Below are 24,736 nucleotides of genomic sequence, written 5' to 3'. Positions count from 1 at the left end.
CGAGTGGGAATAGTTCAAAGCTGCATCGAGGGAAGTTCAGACTTGACATTAGGAAACATTTCTTTACCACGAGGTTGATCAAACACTGGAACAAGCTTCCTAGAAAGGTGGTCGATGCCCCAAGACTGTCAGTGTTTAAGAGGCATTTGGACAATGCCCTTAATAACATGCTCTAACTTCTGGTCAGCCCTGAAGTGGTCAGGCAGTTGGATTTGATGATGGTTGTAGCTCCCTTCCAATTGAACTATTCTATTCTATTCTACTCTATTCTACTCTACTCTACTCTACTCTATTCTATTCTATTCTATTCTATTCTATTCTATTCTATTCTATTCTATTCTATTCTTCTTCATATGTATTATCTCATTCAGGATTAATTTTGGCTGTCTTTTCTTTGGGATATGTGAGACGTCCTGCGTCAAATATAACAACAAAATAGCCAACCAGTAGAGATGTATTAATGTCTTAACAATGTAAGAAATTACCAGGGTGGGAGTGTCTTTCTTTTTAATGCATTTATACCTTCTTTTGCATGTCAAATCACAGTTGTAGGTTTGTTTGGCTGGAGACTGTACATGGATGTTTAGCTGAACTGCCCACTTTTTCAGATGTTAAAAAATAAGTTGCAATAATCAAGGAAACCTACCACAGTTAAAAGAACAACCTTCTTGCACCCTTTTGAGCTCTGTTCTTAGCTATTCCTGTGGTCAGACCCTTGGGTAATACCTTGTTAACTTGGCTGCTTTTTCACTAACCTTCACCTTTCCCAAAGCTGACACTAGCCTAATTTGAGGAAGATTTTATTGCTGCTTCTTTTCTCTGCTGCTCTTCCCTTAACTATTTCATTCATCTTTTAAAAACATGGTAGTGGTTATTGCTCTGTGGTCATTGCTGTCTCAGAGCTCAATTTTAATTGATTTGATTCTGTCACCTTTGCAACAGACTCCTACATTCAGTGCTGTCTAGGTGGATTCCTATTTGTGGGCCTAAGTAAATGGACACTACCTGAGGAACATTTTATGTGAAGGCTGCTTTGCAGGCAGATGTGAACTACTGTCAGAATGGGATATCCTTTATTACATACATTACCTTTTTCTGGACTCAATTTTTCTGTCTTGATCACTACATTTTCCTCAGTCCTGGTATATGCTGTTGCTGTCTGATGTGGTAATTTTGGGTCTATTGAACAATGACTTTTACACTTAGAGAAAATTCAGGGAAATGCTGCATGATCCAAATAAATGCTACATGCCTAACACTTATGTGAACAGTCTCTTCAGAGATAATTAGAGTTCTCTTTAGAATAACTGCCAGCAGTTCTCTTTAGAATATTTAAGCCTACTGCAAAGATACAGAAATGGAGAACTCAAGCTACAGATGGTTAGACAACCAAGTACACTTCCTTTACAACCCAGTTTCTAAATGTTTTGCTACATCTGCTTTCCCTGTACTAAGTAGAATACGGAGAAAAAAAATGCAGGATCAGAAAACTACTATAATGAAGCATGTCTGAACATGCAGATCTATAAAACTCAGGATTGTAATGAGTGAAAAGTCTCCATTATCAAACTGTGCTGTCATTAAGCAGCCACTTCAGCAGATAGTGGGGAACACTCAAACCTTTTGTGAATTTAAGCTGGGATTTTCAGAATTAGAAAATGCTAACAGCACTATCAGTAACTCACGCTACTCAAGTTATTATTCTTATGGTGAGTTTATTGTGAATTAAGAATACAGACAGTGTTTTAATGATACACGTGAAGGCTGTCACATATGCACTCTGGTTTTCATTGTGCACTTGAGAGAAGCATTAATATAAACAAAGAAGCAAATAATTATATACATCTCCTTTCCCAGAAAATCTTTGAAGCCCTTCCACCAGTGTGGCAGATCGTTCTCTGCATTTAACTATCCAGTAAATATATACATTAAAATTTATTTATCCACATTGTAATAATTACTCTTTGTCAGTTTATTTTATTTTGGTATCTTAAAAATGTGAATTAGTTATATGGGTTTTGGTCTTGAATTTATTCCGTTGTTTTTTTAAAAATCTTTTAAGGCTAAATATGACCCACCACAATAATCAAAAAATGAGAAGAGAGGAAGACGTAAAGCGTTAGTCTCTCTACACTAGTATTTTGTTTTTATTTTGCATTTTAAAATGTTTGTGGAATATACATATTAACTTAGCTGAAATAAAGAAAAATATTTTAATAAGAAAGCAAAAGTAGGTCAGAAAGGTCCAAAATCTAAACAGGTAAGTATAGTTCTTATAGTAGTAGTTTATACTCCATTCTGGAAATAATCTATAATCTAAACATAATCGGTGTGTTTTTGAGAAGCCTATTTAACAAGCCTTTTTGCTATTGACGAGTCTTTCAATGGTTTACTTTCATGGTTAAGGTAAGTTTCCAGACTTTGATAAAACTACGGGCTCTTCTGTACCCATAGTAATTGTTGCTTTTGGGGCAGATTTGAAGAAATCACTATTTTTATTAGTGCACAGAATAGCACACCCACATACTTGAAAATTTAAATGTGGTAAATTCTGTTCAACTGTTTTCATTAATATCAGCTTTGGGTTTTATTTTCAGTTACTAGAAAATTTAGAAAACATTCTTTTCTGTACAAGTAGATTACTTTATTTTCATTGAGGGTTGAGAAAAGACAATCTTCATTTGGTTGTACCTCCAGGAATATTAGATTGACTCTCTTTTTCTTCCTCCAACAAGATTAGTTCAGTTCTTGCTGAAGATGTCACAATAGTTCGAGAAACTGGAACATTAGATGAGGTCCCATCAATTTCAACTTTTTCACCCTCTGTTGTTTCTTTAGGTGATAAGCTTTCTTGTGCATCAAAAAATACATCAGGTTTATCTGATGGGCTATCTTCATCTGAGATTCTTCCCTCTTTATGACCCATCTCTTCTTTGTCAACAGTCTTAGCCTTTTTGGAAGGAGATGTGAAACCAAGCTTGGGAAATCTAAACCATCCAGTTTTTTCAGTTTGCTTAGAAGAATCATTATCTGATGTGTCAGCAGGTTTCACATCTTCTGGAACTGATTTTTTTACTTCTGTTTTTGAGATTGTGCTTGTTTCATCACCAGAAGATGAAAAGCCAATACTTGGAAGCCAAAATTTGAATCTTCCAGGAGATCTTTTACTATCAGTCTTTTCTTTTTCATTGGTTATGTCTTTTTCTTCATCTTCAAGTGCTTCAGCTACACCCTCATCTTTAGAGAGGGGACCTGCAGTTATTCCCTCTGATGACTTATCAGGAAGACTCTCTTCAAGTTTACTGGAAGGCTTTACTTCAACAGCAAATGTTTTTAACTTTGGCAAACTTCCTTCTCCACTAGATTCTTCAGTCTCACTGCGTGGTTTGTCAGATAGTTTAAGCTCAGCACTGCCAGTCCTCTGTGCTGCTAGTCCAAAGCTTTCATCAGCACACTCAGCTTTGCTCACTGATACACCTTCTGTTGAAGATGGCTGCTGGACTAGCACTTCTAAGTTGCTATGTGATTCAGGCAACTTCACCTTGAGCAATGAGAATCCCAAAGTAGCAGTTTTGACTTCTGATGAGAGAATCTCTGATTCTTTCAGTATTTCAGTAGTGTAAATCTCACACCTTTCAATAGCAACATGTTCAGGTTCTACTTTCTCACTTACTTCTTGGCCCTCTACATACGACCAATGAATGTCTTGCCCTGCATTTGAAAGGGAGGACTCTATGGTAGTAGTGACCTGTGCTGTTTTAATGTCAGGTTCAGTCAGTGTTAGAATTTTGCTTTTTGCTTTTTGAATACCACCCTCTAGAGCCTCTGGTGTTTGTTCAGGGACAGCAGAGCTTGCTTGCAGTTGCACTACTTCAATGTCAGTGCTAGAGCCCTTTGGATCTGTTACCACTTTTGACACTGAAACATCAGCTTCAGTTGGGAGAGCTTTGAAAGTGAATCTTGGTATTTTTAGTTTAGGAATTTTTATGTTTACTTCTGGGCCACCTTGTGATTTGTCCACTGTTTCCACTGTTATTCTGGCAGATGCATCCATATGACCCAGAGCTGGACTTTTCAGGCCAATAGTTCCTTCTGATTTTTGAAACTGCATTTCTGCTGTGCCTATTTCAGTTTTAGATACTGAATCAGCTTCTGACTTTGGCAAATTGATATCGTCTTCAAAACCCTTCACTTCTGAATGCAACACTCCAAACTTTGGAATCTTAAACTTGTATGTTTTAATTTTACTTGTTTCTGCTCTGTCTTCTACTTGCACTTCCACCCCTGCAGACATGTCCTTTTCAATACTTTTCACTTGAAATTTCATTTCAGGATCTACTTTAGCAATTTTAACATCCATCTTCACTCCTGGATCTTCTACCTTTAGATCTTCCAGCTTAGCTGTAACATAAGCACCATCTGCTGATCCCTTTGTTGTAGACCATTCACACATAGGCCTTTTTAATTGTGTTCCTTCACTGTCTTTTCCTATAATTTTCATCTCACCCTTTATCTTTCCTTTTTTAATTACTGCCTCTTGATTTCGAATATCTAGCGCTTCCTTTGGAATACTAACATCTATTTTCTCCTGTGTTGCATCCACAGTAATTTCAGCTGATGATGGTTTACATCCTACTCCTGAAGTCTCTAACTTAGTGGAACTTTCTACGTTTGGGACTTCTATATCCTGTGAATTGACTTTATGCTCTTGAAGAGTCAGAGTATGTGTAGGAAACCTATTTGTTAAACTGCTGTCTTTATCAATTTCTGAAGCACTTAGGTATGATTTAGACAATTCTGCTGAAGACACTGTGAATTCTGAAGTATGCATTTTTTGTCCTTCAGCACCACGCTTAACTATGTCTGCGTAAGTTTCAGTTTTTGGAATATTCACTCTACTATCTGTTCTTTCTGTGGATAATGAAATATCTCCTTCCATCTTTGACAAGCTAATATCAGAACTCTTCACAGAATCTCCTGATTTTGGAATCCCTTCTTTTCCAATAGTAATTTCAGCAACTGCATGTGGTAATGAGAAGGTATTTTCAGGAATACTTGTTTCAGTTTGTACTTTGGCAGAGGGAATGCCTACCTGAGCTCTTTCCATACTTCTTTCAATATCAGCATCACCTTTTTTTTCCTTTAAGGATGTCTTGCCAAATGCAGGTATTCTGAATTTTGGCATTTTAAACCACCCCTGATGTTCTTCAGTCTGAACCTCTTCAGCTTTTATTTCATGTTCTTCTTTTAATTTGGTTTCTTTCTCCTCAACGCTCTCAGTAGCTTCCTCTGTCATTGGTTTAGACACTGACTGCGGGCTTATGTCTACCTTTGGAGCTTCAATGCCAGCTGTCAGAACTTGGGGTGTTTTTATCTTACAAACACCTATTCCAGGATCTGACATACCAGATGTAAGTTCTGATGCTGGAACTCCCACAGCAATGTCAGCAATTTCATTTGTCATTTTTAGCTGGGGTAGCTCAGCTTCTATTTTTGGAGAGCTGATGTCTGTCTCTGGGCCCTTCCCTTTTGTTAGGGAGATTCCAAACACTGGCTTCTGGAATTTGGGCATTTTAATTTTCCCTTCAGGACCTTCCAATTTCATCTTTCTTCCATCCACAACTGATGATCTTTCTGTTACTATTTCAGGGCTCCTCAGTTCAACTGAAGCTTTTCCTTTGGGGAACTTAATACCTGTTTTTTGAATGGTATCTTCATTGGTAGAACTCGATTTTAGCATAACCTGTTGAAAACTCCCCTCTGAGGGAGGCAGAGCAGCATCAATCTTTGCTGAGCTGACTCCCATTTCAGTTTGGGAGGCTCCAGTTTCTATTTTGGAAAACTCCAGAGTGGGGATCTTAACATCAGCCAGTTTTATCCTTATTTGTGCCCCTTCTTCTGTTCCTTCAGAATGACCTCTTTCTATATCAGGTATCTGTATTGAATCATCACCCTCTTTTTCTGTTTTAGAAATAGTAGCATCAGCTTCAACTTTTGGTGAATGAGTCTGAGATTTGGGAACCTTGATCTTGGAGAGTGAGATTTTAGGCATAACAAATTGAGGCTTTTTAATTGGACTTTTTTGTTCAACTTTTCCTGCAGATATTTCCAGATCAAGTGCTGGCCCAGTACCTTGGTCATCAGTTCCAGTTCCTCTCACTTCTGTGTCTATTCTGCTTGACATTACAACAAGTTTATGATCTTCCAAATTTGCTTCAGAATCTGGTTTAACACTTGCTTCCTTCTTTGGTGACCAACTGAAGGATGGAAGTTTGAATTTTGGCATTTTGAAATGTCCTTCTCTCTCTTCTCCATCTCCATCTTGCTTTATTTCCCCTCTGATTTTTAGTGCTGCATCTGAATCCTGAATATCACTGTCTGTTTTTGGAATAGAAATGTCAGCTGATGGGAAGTGAACATCAGCCTCTGATGCCTTATTGTCAGCTTTGGTCATTTTGATTTTAGGGCTGGAAGTTTCTGTTTCTGTACCACATTCCACCTCCAAATTTGGTGCTTCAACAGCAATGTCATCTATTTCTACCGTTGCTTTTAGTTGAGGAACCTTGACTTCTGATTTGGATTGGCTGACCTCCTTTTCTGACCCTTTCCCTTTAGAATGTGTAATTCCAAACTTTGGCATTTGGAATTTAGACAGTTTTGTTTTCCCTTCAGGACCTTCAATTTTTACTTCTACATCACCCACAGCAATTTCACTTGATGTTCTTTCAACAGTTGTGTCAGGACTCTTCACCTCAAGGGAGCCTTCAGTTATCATCTTAATATCTGAGGTGGAGAAGCTGGCATTAGCAGCAGCTGATTTCAATGTCAGGTCATCTTCAGATGTAGGAAGTACGACTTCACCTGTAGGAATGTTAATATCCATCTCTATATTGGGAGCTTTGATTTCCAGTTTGGAAAATTCCAAAGTCGGGGCTGTAACTTCTGGCATTTTTATGCCCCTTCCTGCCCCTTCTCCACTACTTCCTTTCTCAGATTTCTGTACTGAAACACCTTCTTTTTCTTGTTTGGGACCACAAACATCAGTTTCCAGTATAGGCAGAGAGACCTGGACTTTTTGACCCTTAATTTTAGGGAATGAGATCTTTGGCATGATAAATTGGGACTTCTTGCTTCTTCCCTTTTCACCATATTTTCCTGTTGAAGCATCAAATTCCATATGAAGGTATTGATTCTCAGGGGTAGGACATGTTAATTCAGATTCTGTGTCTCCAGATAAAGTAGACAAAGTGCGTTCTTCCACATGTCCCTCAACTTCAGAAGGACCAATAGTTTCTTTCTTTGGTGACCAACTAAATGAAGGCAGTTTGAATTTTGATGTTTTAAATTTGTTTTCTTTCTCCTCAGTGTGCTTCTCTCCTGAAACTACTTCCTGTTCTACCTTGCACTGTAAATCTGGGCTATGGATTTCCACTTCTAATTTTGGCACAGTAACTTCCGTTGACGGGAGACTGACATCCAATGCTGGTGCATCCAGAACAACTTCCACTGAAGGCTTGTGCACCTTTATACCGAATTCGGCATCAGAGATCTGAGTTGGTTTTTCCATATCAGTATCACTCATATCAGATGTTATCTTTCCCTTGGAAATTTCAGATTCCACTTTGGAAACAATGTCACTTTCTGATGGTTTTCCCTTAGACCAAGAAATTCCAAATTTTGGTTTTCGGAATTTAGGAATTTTAACTGTAAACTCTGTGTCACCCACAGATATTTCATCAGCTGGTGTTTTCCCTCCTGGCTTCAGAATTCCTTGCTCCAAACAACTTTCTTCATTTAAAATTTCAAAATCTATTACTGAAGAATTCTCATCAGCAAGAGACAATATTTTTGATTCAGATTCTGCTAGATTGATTTGATATTTAGTAAGAGTAATATCCCCTTTCAGTAATGGGGAAACCTGTTCAATTTTAGAAGAACCAATATCAACTTTGGAGAAACCCAAGCTAGGAATTCTGAATTTTATATTTTTATTACCACTATCTCCCTTATCATCAGAAACAAGTTTAGACTGGATATTGCCTGAAAGAACAGCAGGAGTCTCCTCTGTTACAGAATAACAAAGAGCTTCTGAAACAGAAACATCAACTCCGGACTTACCCTGTGATGGAGGTTTAGAAATTTTAGAAAGGGAAACCTTAGGCATTCTAAATAGAGAACTTCGAGGTTTACTCATCTCATCATCTTTTCCAGAGAAGGAATCTATGACAACATCAAAGGTAGGTACTTGGATCTCGGCCGCGGGCAGGGTCACGTCGACTTCGGCGGTTCCCGAGGGCACCGTCACTTGGGGCTCCTTGAGGCTGACGTCCACATCAGCGGCCACGGTGCCCTTGGCCTCTCTGCTGCTGGACCAGCCAAAGGAAGGCATGCCAAACTTGGGCATCTTGAACTTGCCGTCCTTGGTCTTCGCAGCCTCCTTCTCTGGGGCTTTTGCTTCCCCTTCGAGGGTGAGGGCCGCCTCGGGCGCCTGCAGGTCGACGCTGGCCTTTGGAAGGGTGACGTCGACGGAGGGCAGGCTGATGTCCACCTTGGGAGCTTTGATGTCAGCTTTGGGCATTTTGAGGGAGGGCTTCTCCACCTTCCAGCCGGCCCCTTCGGTTTTGGCGCCGGGGACGTCGGCTTTGAGGCCCAGCGCGGGGCCCTCCCCTGCGGCCGTCACGGTGGCGGAGGGGAGGTCGACCTCTGCGGTTGGCAGGCTGACCTCGCCTTCCAGCCCTTCCGCCTTGGGAGGCGACACTCCGAATTTGGGCTTGTCGAACTTGGGCATCTTAAACTTCCCTTTCAGGCCCGTGGCTTCCAGCTCGGCTCCGTCAAGCAAGCCTTCAGCAGAGGGCACTTTGAGGTCTATCTCGGGCGCCTGGAGCTCGAGGGAGCCTTCGACGGAGGGCAGCTTGATGTCGGGGGCCACGATGCCAATGTCACCGGCGCCGGCCTTGAGGTCTGCCTCTGGGAGGCTGGCGTCGACTTTGTGCAGGCTGACGTCTGCGTCCAGTTTGGGAGCCTTGACGGTCGGCTTGGAGAAGACCACGCTGGGCACCTTGACTTTTGGCATGTGTATTTTCATGCCACCGCCCTCAACTTTGCCGGCAGCCACCTCCAGGCCGCCTTCGGCGTCGGGGGCCTGCAGGGCGACTTCGCCCTCCTGGACTTCGGCCTGGGCTTTGGGCAGCGAGACCTCCGCCTTTGGCAGGCTGACCTGCACGTGGGGAGCTTTGACTTTGGGCAGCTTGACGCTGGGCATCTTGACGTCGGGCATCTTGAATCGACCTTTCTCGCCGTCTCCTCCAGCGCCCGTCTCGACGGTCACCTCCACGCCGGGCACTTGGATCTCGGCCGCGGGCAGGGTCACGTCGACTTCGGCGTTTCCCGAGGGCACCGTCACTTGGGGCTCCTTGAGGCTGACGTCCACATCAGCGGCCACGGTGCCCTTGGCCTCTCTGCTGCTGGACCAGCCAAAGGAAGGCATGCCAAACTTGGGCATCTTGAACTTGCCGTCCTTGGTCTTCGCGGCCTCCTTCTCTGGGGCTTTTGCTTCCCCTTCGAGGGTGAGGGCCGCCTCGGGCGCCTGCAGGTCGACGCTGGCCTTTGGAAGGGTGACGTCGACGGAGGGCAGGCTGATGTCCACCTTGGGAGCTTTGATGTCAGCTTTGGGCATTTTGAGGGAGGGCTTCTCCACCTTCCAGCCGGCCCCTTCGGTTTTGGCGCCGGGGACGTCGGCTTTGAGGCCCAGCGCGGGGCCCTCCCCTGCGGCCGTCACGGTGGCGGAGGGGAGGTCGACCTCTGCGGTTGGCAGGCTGACCTCGCCTTCCAGCCCTTCCGCCTTGGGAGGCGACACTCCGAATTTGGGCTTGTCGAACTTGGGCATCTTAAACTTCCCTTTCAGGCCCGTGGCTTCCAGCTCGGCTCCGTCAAGCGAGCCTTCAGCAGAGGGCACTTTGAGGTCTATCTCGGGCGCCTGGAGCTCGAGGGAGCCTTCGACGGAGGGCAGCTTGATGTCGGGGGCCACGATGCCAATGTCACCGGCGCCGGCCTTGAGGTCTGCCTCTGGGAGGCTGGCGTCGACTTTGTGCAGGCTGACGTCTGCGTCCAGTTTGGGAGCCTTGACGGTCGGCTTGGAGAAGACCACGCTGGGCACCTTGACTTTTGGCATGTGTATTTTCATGCCACCGCCCTCAACTTTGCCGGCAGCCACCTCCAGGCCGCCTTCGGCGTCGGGGGCCTGCAGGGCGACTTCGCCCTCCTGGACTTCGGCCTGGGCTTTGGGCAGCGAGACCTCCGCCTTTGGCAGGCTGACCTGCACGTGGGGAGCTTTGACTTTGGGCAGCTTGACGCTGGGCATCTTGACGTCGGGCATCTTGAATCGACCTTTCTCGCCGTCTCCTCCGGCGCCCGTCTCGACGGTCACCTCCACGCCGGGCACTTGGATCTCGGCCGCGGGCAGGGTCACGTCGACTTCGGCGGTTCCCGAGGGCACCGTCACTTGGGGCTCCTTGAGGCTGACGTCCACATCAGCGGCCACGGTGCCCTTGGCCTCTCTGCTGCTGGACCAGCCAAAGGAAGGCATGCCAAACTTGGGCATCTTGAACTTGCCGTCCTTGGTCTTCGCGGCCTCCTTCTCTGGGGCTTTTGCTTCCCCTTCGAGGGTGAGGGCCGCCTCGGGCGCCTGCAGGTCGACGCTGGCCTTTGGAAGGGTGACGTCGACGGAGGGCAGGCTGATGTCCACCTTGGGAGCTTTGATGTCAGCTTTGGGCATTTTGAGGGAGGGCTTCTCCACCTTCCAGCCGGCCCCTTCGGTTTTGGCGCCGGGGACGTCGGCTTTGAGGCCCAGCGCGGGGCCCTCCCCTGCGGCCGTCACGGTGGCGGAGGGGAGGTCGACCTCTGCGGTTGGCAGGCTGACCTCGCCTTCCAGCCCTTCCGCCTTGGGAGGCGACACTCCGAATTTGGGCTTGTCGAACTTGGGCATCTTAAACTTCCCTTTCAGGCCCGTGGCTTCCAGCTCGGCTCCGTCAAGCGAGTCTTCAGCAGAGGGCACTTTGAGGTCTATCTCGGGCGCCTGGAGCTCGAGGGAGCCTTCGACGGAGGGCAGCTTGATGTCGGGGGCCACGATGCCAATGTCACCGGCGCCGGCCTTGAGGTCTGCCTCTGGGAGGCTGGCGTCGACTTTGTGCAGGCTGACGTCTGCGTCCAGTTTGGGAGCCTTGACGGTCGGCTTGGAGAAGACCACGCTGGGCACCTTGACTTTTGGCATGTGTATTTTCATGCCACCGCCCTCAACTTTGCCGGCAGCCACCTCCAGGCCGCCTTCGGCGTCGGGGGCCTGCAGGGCGACTTCGCCCTCCTGGACTTCGGCCTGGGCTTTGGGCAGCGAGACCTCCGCCTTTGGCAGGCTGACCTGCACGTGGGGAGCTTTGACTTTGGGCAGCTTGACGCTGGGCATCTTGACGTCGGGCATCTTGAATCGACCTTTCTCGCCGTCTCCTCCGGCGCCCGTCTCGACGGTCACCTCCACGCCGGGCACTTGGATCTCGGCCGCGGGCAGGGTCACGTCGACTTCGGCGGTTCCCGAGGGCACCGTCACTTGGGGCTCCTTGAGGCTGACGTCCACATCAGCGGCCACGGTGCCCTTGGCCTCTCTGCTGCTGGACCAGCCAAAGGAAGGCATGCCAAACTTGGGCATCTTGAACTTGCCGTCCTTGGTCTTCGCGGCCTCCTTCTCTGGGGCTTTTGCTTCCCCTTCGAGGGTGAGGGCCGCCTCGGGCGCCTGCAGGTCGACGCTGGCCTTTGGAAGGGTGACGTCGACGGAGGGCAGGCTGATGTCCACCTTGGGAGCTTTGATGTCAGCTTTGGGCATTTTGAGGGAGGGCTTCTCCACCTTCCAGCCGGCCCCTTCGGTTTTGGCGCCGGGGACGTCGGCTTTGAGGCCCAGCGCGGGGCCCTCCCCTGCGGCCGTCACGGTGGCGGAGGGGAGGTCGACCTCTGCGGTTGGCAGGCTGACCTCGCCTTCCAGCCCTTCCGCCTTGGGAGGCGACACTCCGAATTTGGGCTTGTCGAACTTGGGCATCTTAAACTTCCCTTTCAGGCCCGTGGCTTCCAGCTCGGCTCCGTCAAGCGAGCCTTCGGCAGAGGGCACTTTGAGGTCTATCTCGGGCACCTGGAGCTCGAGGGAGCCTTCGACGGAGGGCAGCTTGATGTCGGGGGCTGCGATGCCGATGTCACCGGCGCCGGCCTTGAGGTCTGCCTCTGGGAGGCTGGCGTCGACTTTGTGCAGGCTGACGTCTGCGTCCAGTTTGGGAGCCTTGACGGTCGGCTTGGAGAAGACCACGCTGGGCACCTTGACTTTTGGCATGTGTATTTTCATGCCACCGCCCTCAACTTTGCCGGCAGCCACCTCCAGGCCGCCTTCGGCGTCGGGGGCCTGCAGGGCGACTTCGCCCTCCTGGACTTCGGCCTGGGCTTTGGGCAGCGAGACCTCCGCCTTTGGCAGGCTGACCTGCACGTGGGGAGCTTTGACTTTGGGCAGCTTGACGCTGGGCATCTTGACGTCGGGCATCTTGAATCGACCTTTCTCGCCGTCTCCTCCGGCGCCCGTCTCGACGGTCACGTCCACGCCGGGCGCTTGGATCTCGGCCGCGGGCAGGGTCACGTCGACTTCGGCGGTTCCCGAGGGCACCGTCACTTGGGGCTCCTTGAGGCTGACGTCCACATCAGCGGCCACGGTGCCCTTGGCCTCTCTGCTGCTGGACCAGCCAAAGGAAGGCATGCCAAACTTGGGCATCTTGAACTTGCCGTCCTTGGTCTTCGCGGCCTCCTTCTCTGGGGCTTTTGCTTCCCCTTCGAGGGTGAGGGCCGCCTCGGGCGCCTGCAGGTCGACGCTGGCCTTTGGAAGGGTGACGTCGACGGAGGGCAGGCTGATGTCCACCTTGGGAGCTTTGATGTCAGCTTTGGGCATTTTGAGGGAGGGCTTCTCCACCTTCCAGCCGGCCCCTTCGGTTTTGGCGCCGGGGACGTCGGCTTTGAGGCCCAGCGCGGGGCCCTCCCCTGCGGCCGTCACGGTGGCGGAGGGGAGGTCGACCTCTGCGGTTGGCAGGCTGACCTCGCCTTCCAGCCCTTCCGCCTTGGGAGGCGACACTCCGAATTTGGGCTTGTCGAACTTGGGCATCTTAAACTTCCCTTTCAGGCCCGTGGCTTCCAGCTCGGCTCCGTCAAGCGAGCCTTCGGCAGAGGGCACTTTGAGGTCTATCTCGGGCACCTGGAGCTCGAGGGAGCCTTCGACGGAGGGCAGCTTGATGTCGGGGGCTGCGATGCCGATGTCACCGGCGCCGGCCTTGAGGTCTGCCTCTGGGAGGCTGGCGTCGACTTTGTGCAGGCTGACGTCTGCGTCCAGTTTGGGAGCCTTGACGGTCGGCTTGGAGAAGACCACGCTGGGCACCTTGACTTTTGGCATGTGTATTTTCATGCCACCGCCCTCAACTTTGCCGGCAGCCACCTCCAGGCCGCCTTCGGCGTCGGGGGCCTGCAGGGCGACTTCGCCCTCCTGGACTTCGGCCTGGGCTTTGGGCAGCGAGACCTCCGCCTTTGGCAGGCTGACCTGCACGTGGGGAGCTTTGACTTTGGGCAGCTTGACGCTGGGCATCTTGACGTCGGGCATCTTGAATCGACCTTTCTCGCCGTCTCCTCCGGCGCCCGTCTCGACGGTCACCTCCACGCCGGGCACTTGGATCTCGGCCGCGGGCAGGGTCACGTCGACTTCGGCGGTTCCCGAGGGCACCGTCACTTGGGGCTCCTTGAGGCTGACGTCCACATCAGCGGCCACGGTGCCCTTGGCCTCTCTGCTGCTGGACCAGCCAAAGGAAGGCATGCCAAACTTGGGCATCTTGAACTTGCCGTCCTTGGTCTTCGCGGCCTCCTTCTCTGGGGCTTTTGCTTCCCCTTCGAGGGTGAGGGCCGCCTCGGGCGCCTGCAGGTCGACGCTGGCCTTTGGAAGGGTGACGTCGACGGAGGGCAGGCTGATGTCCACCTTGGGAGCTTTGATGTCAGCTTTGGGCATTTTGAGGGAGGGCTTCTCCACCTTCCAGCCGGCCCCTTCGGTTTTGGCGCCGGGGACGTCGGCTTTGAGGCCCAGCGCGGGGCCCTCCCCTGCGGCCGTCACGGTGGCGGAGGGGAGGTCGACCTCTGCGGTTGGCAGGCTGACCTCGCCTTCCAGCCCTTCCGCCTTGGGAGGCGACACTCCGAATTTGGGCTTGTCGAACTTGGGCATCTTAAACTTCCCTTTCAGGCCCGTGGCTTCCAGCTCGGCTCCGTCAAGCGAGCCTTCGGCAGAGGGCACTTTGAGGTCTATCTCGGGCACCTGGAGCTCGAGGGAGCCTTCGACGGAGGGCAGCTTGATGTCGGGGGCTGCGATGCCGATGTCACCGGCGCCGGCCTTGAGGTCTGCCTCTGGGAGGCTGGCGTCGACTTTGTGCAGGCTGACGTCTGCGTCCAGTTTGGGAGCCTTGACGGTCGGCTTGGAGAAGACCACGCTGGGCACCTTGACTTTTGGCATGTGTATTTTCATGCCACCGCCCTCAACTTTGCCGGCAGCCACCTCCAGGCCGCCTTCGGCGTCGGGGGCCTGCAGGGCGACTTCGCCCTCCTGGACTTCGGCCTGGGCTTTGGGCAGCGAGACCTCCGCCTTTGGCAGGCTGACCTGCACGTGGGGAGCTTTGACTTTGGGCAGCTTGACGCTGGGCATCTTGACGTCGGGCATCTTGAATCGACCTTTCTCGCCGTCTCCTCCGGCGCCCGTCTCGACGGTCACGTCCACGCCGGGCGCTTGGATCTCGGCCGCGGGCAGGGTCACGTCGACTTCGGCGGTTCCCGAGGGCACCGTCACTTGGGGCTCCTTGAGGCTGACGTCCACATCAGCGGCCACGGTGCCCTTGGCCTCTCTGCTGCTGGACCAGCCAAAGGAAGGCATGCCAAACTTGGGCATCTTGAACTTGCCGTCCTTGGTCTTCGCAGCCTCCTTCTCTGGGGCTTTTGCTTCCCCTTCGAGGGTGAGGGCCGCCTCGGGCGCCTGCAGGTCGACGCTGGCCTTTGGAAGGGTGACGTCGACGGAGGGCAGGCTGATGTCCACCTTGGGAGCTTTGATGTCAGCTTTGGGCATTTTGAGGGAGGGCTTCTCCACCTTCCAGCCGGCCCCTTCGGTTTTGGCGCCGGGGACGTCGGCTTTGAGGCCCAGCGCGGGGCCCTCCCCTGCGGCCGTCACGGTGGCGGAGGGGAGGTCGACCTCTGCGGTTGGCAGGCTGACCTCGCCTTCCAGCCCTTCCGCCTTGGGAGGCGACACTCCGAATTTGGGCTTGTCGAACTTGGGCATCTTAAACTTCCCTTTCAGGCCCGTGGCTTCCAGCTCGGCTCCGTCAAGCGAGCCTTCGGCAGAGGGCACTTTGAGGTCTATCTCGGGCACCTGGAGCTCGAGGGAGCCTTCGACGGAGGGCAGCTTGATGTCGGGGGCTGCGATGCCGATGTCACCGGCGCCGGCCTTGAGGTCTGCCTCTGGGAGGCTGGCGTCGACTTTGTGCAGGCTGACGTCTGCGTCCAGTTTGGGAGCCTTGGCGGTCGGCTTGGAGAAGACCACGCTGGGCACCTTGACTTTTGGCATGTGTATTTTCATGCCACCGCCCTCAACTTTGCCGGCAGCCACCTCCAGGCCGCCTTCGGCGTCGGGGGCCTGCAGGGCGACTTCGCCCTCCTGGACTTCGGCCTGGGCTTTGGGCAGCGAGACCTCCGCCTTTGGCAGGCTGACCTGCACGTGGGGAGCTTTGACTTTGGGCAGCTTGACGCTGGGCATCTTGACGTCGGGCATCTTGAATCGACCTTTCTCGCCGTCTCCTCCGGCGCCCGTCTCAACGGTCACGTCCACGCCGGGCGCTTGGATCTCGGCCGCGGGCAGGGTCACGTCGACTTCGGCGGTTCCCGAGGGCACCGTCACTTGGGGCTCCTTGAGGCTGACGTCCACATCAGCGGCCACGGTGCCCTTGGCCTCTCTGCTGCTGGACCAGCCAAAGGAAGGCATGCCAAACTTGGGCATCTTGAACTTGCCGTCCTTGGTCTTCGCGGCCTCCTTCTCTGGGGCTTTTGCTTCCCCTTCGAGGGTGAGGGCCGCCTCGGGCGCCTGCAGGTCGACGCTGGCCTTTGGAAGGGTGACGTCGACAGAGGGCAGGCTGATGTCCACCTTGGGAGCTTTGATGTCAGCTTTGGGCATTTTGAGGGAGGGCTTCTCCACCTTCCAGCCGGCCCCTTCGGTTTTGGCGCCGGGGACGTCGGCTTTGAGGCCCAGCGCGGGGCCCTCCCCTGCGGCCGTCACGGTGGCGGAGGGGAGGTCGACGTCTGCGGTTGGCAGGCTGACCTCGCCTTCCAGCCCTTCCGCCTTGGGAGGCGACACTCCGAATTTGGGCTTGTCGAACTTGGGCATCTTAAACTTCCCTTTCAGGCCCGTGGCTTCCAGCTCGGCTCCGTCAAGCGAGCCTTCGGCAGAGGACACTTTGAGGTCTATCTCGGGCACCTGGAGCTCGAGGGAGCCTTCGACGGAGGGCAGCTTGATGTCGGGGGCTGCGATGCCGATGTCACCGGCGCCGGCCTTGAGGTCTGCCTCTGGGAGGCTGGCGTCGACTTTGTGCAGGCTGACGTCTGCGTCCAGTTTGGGAGCCTTGACGGTCGGCTTGGAGAAGACCACGCTGGGCACCTTGACTTTTGGCATGTGTATTTTCATGCCACCGCCCTCAACTTTGCTGGCAGCCACCTCCAGGCCGCCTTCGGCGTCGGGGGCCTGCAGGGCGACTTCGCCCTCCTGGACTTCGGCCTGGGCTTTGGGCAGCGAGACCTCCGCCTTTGGCAGGCTGACCTGCACGTGGGGAGCTTTGACTTTGGGCAGCTTGACGCTGGGCATCTTGACGTCGGGCATCTTGAATCGACCTTTCTCGCCGTCTCCTCCGGCGCCCGTCTCGACGGTCACGTCCACGCCGGGCGCTTGGATCTCGGCCGCGGGCAGGGTCACGTCGACTTCGGCGGTTCCCGAGGGCACCGTCACTTGGGGCTCCTTGAGGCTGACGTCCACATCAGTGGCCACGGTGCCCTTGGCCTCTCTGCTGCTGGACCAGCCAAAGGAAGGCATGCCAAACTTGGGCATCTTGAACTTGCCGTCCTTGGTCTTCGCGGCCTCCTTCTCTGGGGCTTTTGCTTCCCCTTCAAGGGTGAGGGCCGCCTCGGGCGCCTGCAGGTCGACGCTGTCCTTTGGAAGGGTGACGTCGACGGAGGGCAGGCTGATGTCCACCTTGGGAGCTTTGATGTCAGCTTTGGGCATTTTGAGGGAGGGCTTCTCCACCTTCCAGCCGGCCCCTTCGGTTTTGGCGCCGGGGACGTCGGCTTTGAGGCCCAGCGCGGGGCCCTCCCCTGCGGCCGTCACGGTGGCGGAGGGGAGGTCGACCTCTGCGGTTGGCAGGCTGACCTCGCCTTCCAGCCCTTCCGCCTTGGGAGGCGACACTCCGAATTTGGGCTTGTCGAACTTGGGCATCTTAAACTTCCCTTTCAGGCCCGTGGCTTCCAGCTCGGCTCCGTCAAGCGAGCCTTCAGCAGAGGGCACTTTGAGGTCTATCTCGGGCGCCTGGAGCTCGAGGGAGCCTTCGACGGAGGGCAGCTTGATGTCGGGGGCTGCGATGCCGATGTCGCCGGCGCCGGCCTTGAGGTCTGCCTCTGGGAGGCTGGCGTCGACTTTGTGCAGGCTGACGTCTGCGTCCAGTTTGGGAGCCTTGACGGTCGGCTTGGAGAAGACCACGCTGGGCACCTTGACTTTTGGCATGTGTATTTTCATTCCACCGCCCTCAACTTTGCCGGCAGCCACCTCCAGGCCGCCTTCGGCGTCGGGGGCCTGCAGGGTGACTTCGCCCTCCTGGACTTCGGCCTGGGCTTTGGGCAGCGAGACCTCCGCCTTTGGCAGGCTGACCTGCACGTGGGGAGCTTTGACTTTGGGCAGCTTGACGCTGGGCATCTTGACGTCGGGCATCTTGAATCGACCTTTCTCGCCGTCTCCTCCGGCGCCCGTCTCGACGGTCACGTCCACGCCGGGCGCTTGGATCTCGGCCGCGGGCAGGGTCACGTCGACTTCGGCGGTTCCCGAGGGCACCGTCACTTGGGGCTCCTTGAGGCTGACGTCCACATCAGCGGCCACGGTGCCCTTGGCCTCTCTGCTGCTGGACCAGCCAAAGGAAGGCATGCCAAACTTGGGCATCTTGAACTTGCCGTCCTTGGTCTTCGCGGCCTCCTTCTCTGGGGCTTTTGCTTCCCCTTCGAGGGTGAGGGCCGCCTCGGGCGCCTGCAGGTCGACGCTGGCCTTTGGAAGGGTGACGTCGACGGAGGGCAGGCTGATGTCCACCTTGGGAGCTTTGATGTCAGCTTTGGGCATTTTGAGGGAGGGCTTCTCCACCTTCCAGCCGGCCCCTTCGGTTTTGGCGCCGGGGACGTCGGCTTTGAGGCCCAGCGCGGGGCCCTCCCCTGCGGCCGTCACGGTGGCGGAGGGGAGGTCGACGTCTGCGGTTGGCAGGCTGACCTCGCCTTCCAGCCCTTCCGCCTTGGGAGGCGACACTCCGAATTTGGGCTTGTCGAACTTGGGCATCTTAAACTTCCCTTTCAGGCCCGCGGCTTCCAGCTCGGCTCCGTCAAGCGAGCCTTCGGCAGAGGGCACTTTGAGGTCTATCTCGGGCGCCTGGAGCTCGAGGGAGCCTTCGACGGAGGGCAGCTTGATGTCGGGGGCCGCGATGCCAATGTCACCGGCGCCGGCCTTGAGGTCTGCCTCTGGGAGGCTGGCGTCGACTTTGTGCAGGCTGACGTCTGCGTCCAGTTTGGGAGCCTTGACGGTCGGCTTGGAGAAGACCACGCTGGGCACCTTGACTTTTGGCATGTGTATTTTCATGCCACCGCCCTCAACTTTGCCGGCAGCCACCTCCAGGCCGCCTTCGGCGTCGGGGGCCTGCAGGGCGACTTCGCCCTCCTGGACTTCGGCCTGGGCTTTGGGCAGCGAGACCTCCGCCTTTGGCAGGCTGACCTGCACGTGGGGAGCTTTGACTTTGGGCAGCTTGACGCTGGGCATCTTGACGTCGGGCATCTTGAATCGACCTTTCTCGCCGTCTCCTCCGGCGCCCGTCTCGACGGTCACGTCCACGCCGGGCGCTTGGATCTCGGCCGCGGGCAGGGTCACGTCGACTTTGGCGGTTCCCGAGGGCACCGTCACTTGGGGCTCCTTGAGGCTGACGTCCACATCAGCGGCCACGGTGCCCTTGGCCTCTCTGCTGCTGGACCAGCCAAAGGAAGGCATGCCAAACTTGGGCATCTTGAACTTGCCGTCCTTGGTCTTCGCGGCCTCCTTCTCTGGGGCTTTTGCTTCCCCTTCGAGGGTGAGGGCCGCCTCGGGCGCCTGCAGGTCGACGCTGGCCTTTGGAAGGGTGACGTCGACGGAGGGCAGGCTGATGTCCACCTTGGGAGCTTTGATGTCAGCTTTGGGCATTTTGAGGGAGGGCTTCTCCACCTTCCAGCCGGCCCCTTCGGTTTTGGCGCCGGGGACGTCGGCTTTGAGGCCCAGCGCGGGGCCCTCCCCTGCGGCCGTCACGGTGGCGGAGGGGAGGTCGACCTCTGCGGTTGGCAGGCTGACCTCGCCTTCCAGCCCTTCCGCCTTGGGAGGCGACACTCCGAATTTGGGCTTGTCGAACTTGGGCATCTTAAACTTCCCTTTCAGGCCCGTGGCTTCCAGCTCGGCTCCGTCAAGCGAGCCTTCGGCAGAGGGCACTTTGAGGTCTATCTCGGGCACCTGGAGCTCGAGGGAGCCTTCGACGGAGGGCAGCTTGATGTCGGGGGCTGCGATGCCGATGTCACCGGCGCCGGCCTTGAGGTCTGCCTCTGGGAGGCTGGCGTCGACTTTGTGCAGGCTGACGTCTGCGTCCAGTTTGGGAGCCTTGGCGGTCGGCTTGGAGAAGACCACGCTGGGCACCTTGACTTTTGGCATGTGTATTTTCATGCCACCGCCCTCAACTTTGCCGGCAGCCACCTCCAGGCCGCCTTCGGCGTCGGGGGCCTGCAGGGCGACTTCGCCCTCCTGGACTTCGGCCTGGGCTTTGGGCAGCGAGACCTCCGCCTTTGGCAGGCTGACCTGCACGTGGGGAGCTTTGACTTTGGGCAGCTTGACGCTGGGCATCTTGACGTCGGGCATCTTGAATCGACCTTTCTCGCCGTCTCCTCCGGCGCCCGTCTCGACGGTCACCTCCACGCCGGGCGCTTGGATCTCGGCCGCGGGCAGGGTCACGTCGACTTCGGCGGTTCCCGAGGGCACCGTCACTTGGGGCTCCTTGAGGCTGACGTCCACATCAGCGGCCACGGTGCCCTTGGCCTCTCTGCTGCTGGACCAGCCAAAGGAAGGCATGCCAAACTTGGGCATCTTGAACTTGCCGTCCTTGGTCTTCGCGGCCTCCTTCTCTGGGGCTTTTGCTTCCCCTTCGAGGGTGAGGGCCGCCTCGGGCGCCTGCAGGTCGACGCTGGCCTTTGGAAGGGTGACGTCGACGGAGGGCAGGCTGATGTCCACCTTGGGAGCTTTGATGTCAGCTTTGGGCATTTTGAGGGAGGGCTTCTCCACCTTCCAGCCGGCCCCTTCGGTTTTGGCGCCGGGGACGTCGGCTTTGAGGCCCAGCGCGGGGCCCTCCCCTGCGGCCGTCACGGTGGCGGAGGGGAGGTCGACCTCTGCGGTTGGCAGGCTGACCTCGCCTTCCAGCCCTTCCGCCTTGGGAGGCGACACTCCGAATTTGGGCTTGTCGAACTTGGGCATCTTAAACTTCCCTTTCAGGCCCGTGGCTTCCAGCTCGGCTCCGTCAAGCGAGCCTTCGGCAGAGGGCACTTTGAGGTCTATCTCGGGCGCCTGGAGCTCGAGGGAGCCTTCGACGGAGGGCAGCTTGATGTCGGGTGCCGCGATGCCGATGTCGCCGGCGCCGGCCTTGAGGTCTGCCTCTGGGAGGCTGGCGTCGACTTTGTGCAGGCTGACGTCTGCGTCCAGTTTGGGAGCCTTGACGGTCGGCTTGGAGAAGACCACGCTGGGCACCTTGACTTTTGGCATGTGTATTTTCATGCCACCGCCCTCAACTTTGCCGGCAGCCACCTCCAGGCCGCCTTCGGCGTCGGGGGCCTGCAGGGCGACTTCGCCCTCCTGGACTTCGGCCTGGGCTTTGGGCAGCGAGACCTCCGCCTTTGGCAGGCTGACCTGCACGTGGGGAGCTTTGACTTTGGGCAGCTTGACGCTGGGCATCTTGACGTCGGGCATCTTGAATCGACCTTTCTCGCCGTCTCCTCCGGCGCCCGTCTCGACGGTCACGTCCACGCCGGGCGCTTGGATCTCGGCCGCGGGCAGGGTCACGTCGACTTCGGCGGTTCCCGAGGGCACCGTCACTTGGGGCTCCTTGAGGCTGACGTCCACATCAGCGGCCACGGTGCCCTTGGCCTCTCTGCTGCTGGACCAGCCAAAGGAAGGCATGCCAAACTTGGGCATCTTGAACTTGCCGTCCTTGGTCTTCGCGGCCTCCTTCTCTGGGGCTTTTGCTTCCCCTTCGAGGGTGAGGGCCGCCTCGGGCGCCTGCAGGTCGACGCTGGCCTTTGGAAGGGTGACGTCGACGGAGGGCAGGCTGATGTCCACCTTGGGAGCTTTGATGTCAGCTTTGGGCATTTTGAGGGAGGGCTTCTCCACCTTCCAGCCGGCCCCTTCGGTTTTGGCGCCGGGGACGTCGGCTTTGAGGCCCAGCGCGGGGCCCTCCCCTGCGGCCGTCACGGTGGCGGAGGGGAGGTCGACGTCTGCGGTTGGCAGGCTGACCTCGCCTTCCAGCCCTTCCGCCTTGGGAGGCGACACTCCGAATTTGGGCTTGTCGAACTTGGGCATCTTAAACTTCCCTTTCAGGCCCGTGGCTTCCAGCTCGGCTCCGTCAAGCGAGCCTTCGGCAGAGGGCACTTTGAGGTCTATCTCGGGCGCCTGGAGCTCGAGGGAGCCTTCGACGGAGGGCAGCTTGATGTCGGGGGCTGCGATGCCGATGTCACCGGCGCCGGCCTTGAGGTCTGCCTCTGGGAGGCTGGCGTCGACTTTGTGCAGGCTGACGTCTGCGTCCAGTTTGGGAGCCTTGACGGTCGGCTTGGAGAAGACCACGCTGGGCACCTTGACTTTTGGCATGTGTATTTTCATGCCACCGCCCTCAACTTTGCCGGCAGCCACCTCCAGGCCGCCTTCGGCGTCGGGGGCCTGCAGGGTGACTTCGCCCTCCTGGACTTCGGCCTGGGCTTTGGGCAGCGAGACCTCCGCCTTTGGCAGGCTGACCTGCACGTGGGGAGCTTTGACTTTGGGCAGCTTGACGCTGGGCATCTTGACGTCGGGCATCTTGAATCGACCTTTCTCGCCGTCTCCTCCGGCGCCCGTCTCGACGGTCACGTCCACGCCGGGCGCTTGGATCTCGGCCGCGGGCAGGGTCACGTCGACTTCGGCGTTTCCCGAGGGCACCGTCACTTGGGGCTCCTTGAGGCTGACGTCCACATCAGCGGCCACGGTGCCCTTGGCCTCTCTGCTGCTGGACCAGCCAAAGGAAGGCATGCCAAACTTGGGCATCTTGAACTTGCCGTCCTTGGTCTTCGCGGCCTCCTTCTCTGGGGCTTTTGCTTCCCCTTCAAGGGTGAGGGCCGCCTCGGGCGCCTGCAGGTCGACGCTGGCCTTTGGAAGGGTGACGTCGACGGAGGGCAGGCTGATGTCCACCTTGGGAGCTTTGATGTCAGCTTTGGGCATTTTGAGGGAGGGCTTCTCCACCTTCCAGCCGGCCCCTTCGGTTTTGGCGCCGGGGACGTCGGCTGTGAGGCCCAGCGCGGGGCCCTCCCCTGTGGCCATCGCTTTTTGAGAGATTTCTTCTGATATATTTGATGATATGCTGAAATCACTCTTTTTTATTTCAGTATCAGGTTTGGTAATTGATATTTCTCCTCCTGTCTCTTCCAAATTATTTTCCTTTGAGGAAGTTTTTACAGTTAGATTTTTCACGCCTGGCAACCGGACTTCTGTCAGTTTTCTTGTATCCTTGTTATTTATTTGTTCTTTGGAGATACCGATTTCAATTTCAGCACCTGGAATCTGCATTTCTTCTGTTGATACACTGATCTCTGACTTTGCAGCTGTTTCTAAGGATGCCTCTTTCCCTTCCCTGTCACTTACCTGACTTTCAGTTTGCCCTGTCTCATCCTTTGCAGCTGCCCAGGTAAATGTTGGTAATTTAAACTTTGGGAGTCTGAATTTGCTCTCTTTTCCGTCTATATCCTTTTCTCCTGTCTTCATGCCGATGTCCACGCTCAAGATTTTATCATTTGTGGGCATGACATCTTCTGTTTGTGCCTTTTTTACAGTATCTACTGATTCCACTGTGCTTTCTTCTCTTGTTATTTTTATGTCAGCTTTAGGTGTTTTGGCCATTTTGAATGATGGCATTTGTATTTTCCAAGAAGATACTTCTGATTCTGCATCAGGCATATGAGGTTTGACAACCAAATTCCTGCCATCCTCTGAAATTTTATTATCTGCTCTTTCTGGTACTGAATGTGGAACATCAGTTCCCAGTTTGGTATTTTCAGTCTCTGGCTCTTTTTTTTTGGGCATTGAAATCCCAAATTTTGTTTTCTGAATTGTTAGTATTTGTGTGTCTTCTTCTGCTTGTTTTTCTCCTGTTTCCAGTGTGTCAGCTGTTGTGTGTAATTCTGCTTTAGCAGTGCCTATTTCTAGACCTTTTACCTGTATAGATCCGTGAGCTGTGTGACCCACCATGTCTATGTTAATTCCACTTTCTCCTTCTGTTTTATCTGCTGTTCCTTTCTGCTTCTTTTTTCGGGATTTTGATGAGGCTTGTGGTGTTTGTTTAGTTGGGCTTTCTTTCAGATCAGTTGTTTGTAATGTGGGCTTTGATATGTTTGTTGTTATAGCTGGTGCTTCAGGTGCAGTAAATTTTGATGTTGATTCCTTGTCTTTTTCTTTTTTAATTATTATTTCAACTTCAGGGCATTTTTTTGCATGAGATGGAATGCCATTTTTCATATCTTTTAAGTCTTTTGTTAAAGTTTCATGTACCTCCCCTGTTTTAATTTCATAAGCGGGAGATGTGGTATATTCAAAAGTTAGGATTTCGGGATTTTCCAGGCTGATATCTTCATTATGTATTTTTTCTCTTTCAGATAACAGTGTAGTTTTTATTTCTTTTTTGTGCTTGTCTTGTATTTCTGGTTTGGATCTGTGCATTTTGAATCCAATGCTAGGGAACTTCAGTTTCTTTTGGCTTCCTTTTTTTTCTTTGATATGGACTTCTTGTTGAAATTGAGATTCTGTGTCTGTGCTAGTAGGGGAAATATCCTGTATAGCAGGCTCATATGCATCTGATGTACTGTGAGATCTTCTGTGTCCCAATATTTTCTTATTTTTAATTGACTGGAATTTTGGCCATGATAATCTATCTTTTTTAGGTCTCTTGCTTCTTCCTACCCTTTGGCTTACAATTAATGTTTCCCTGTCTTCTTCTGAAATGGCTTTTCCTGAAATATGCAGTGTTTCTTCAGGAATGCTCTCACTGAGTTCTTTTTCCTGAAAGAAAAAATCAGAAGATTAAAAGTAAACTAAATATAGATGCAACATACT

At 53.8% G+C, this 24,736-nt stretch overlaps 1 protein-coding gene across 1 annotated transcript in view; it reads right to left on the bottom strand.

Annotated features, from left to right (window-relative positions):
• Positions 1–1,741: 1,741 nt before the first annotated feature.
• LOC104263143 (protein AHNAK2) overlaps positions 1,742–24,736 on the bottom strand; it is a 70,482-nt gene continuing 47,487 nt past the window's right edge. Inside the window, exon 7 of the mRNA XM_059819486.1 lies at positions 1,742–24,682. Within this exon, the coding sequence (XP_059675469.1) occupies positions 2,678–24,682 (22,005 nt within the window). The 3' untranslated portion in view covers positions 1,742–2,677. The remainder of the gene's footprint in view (positions 24,683–24,736) is intronic.

Source organism: Gavia stellata, chromosome 7 (assembly GCF_030936135.1).
Source record: "Gavia stellata isolate bGavSte3 chromosome 7, bGavSte3.hap2, whole genome shotgun sequence".
Classification (NCBI taxonomy): Eukaryota; Metazoa; Chordata; class Aves; order Gaviiformes; family Gaviidae; genus Gavia; species Gavia stellata.
The sequence above is the reverse complement of the archived record's forward strand: the minus strand, read 5'-3'. Positions and strand labels throughout refer to the sequence as shown.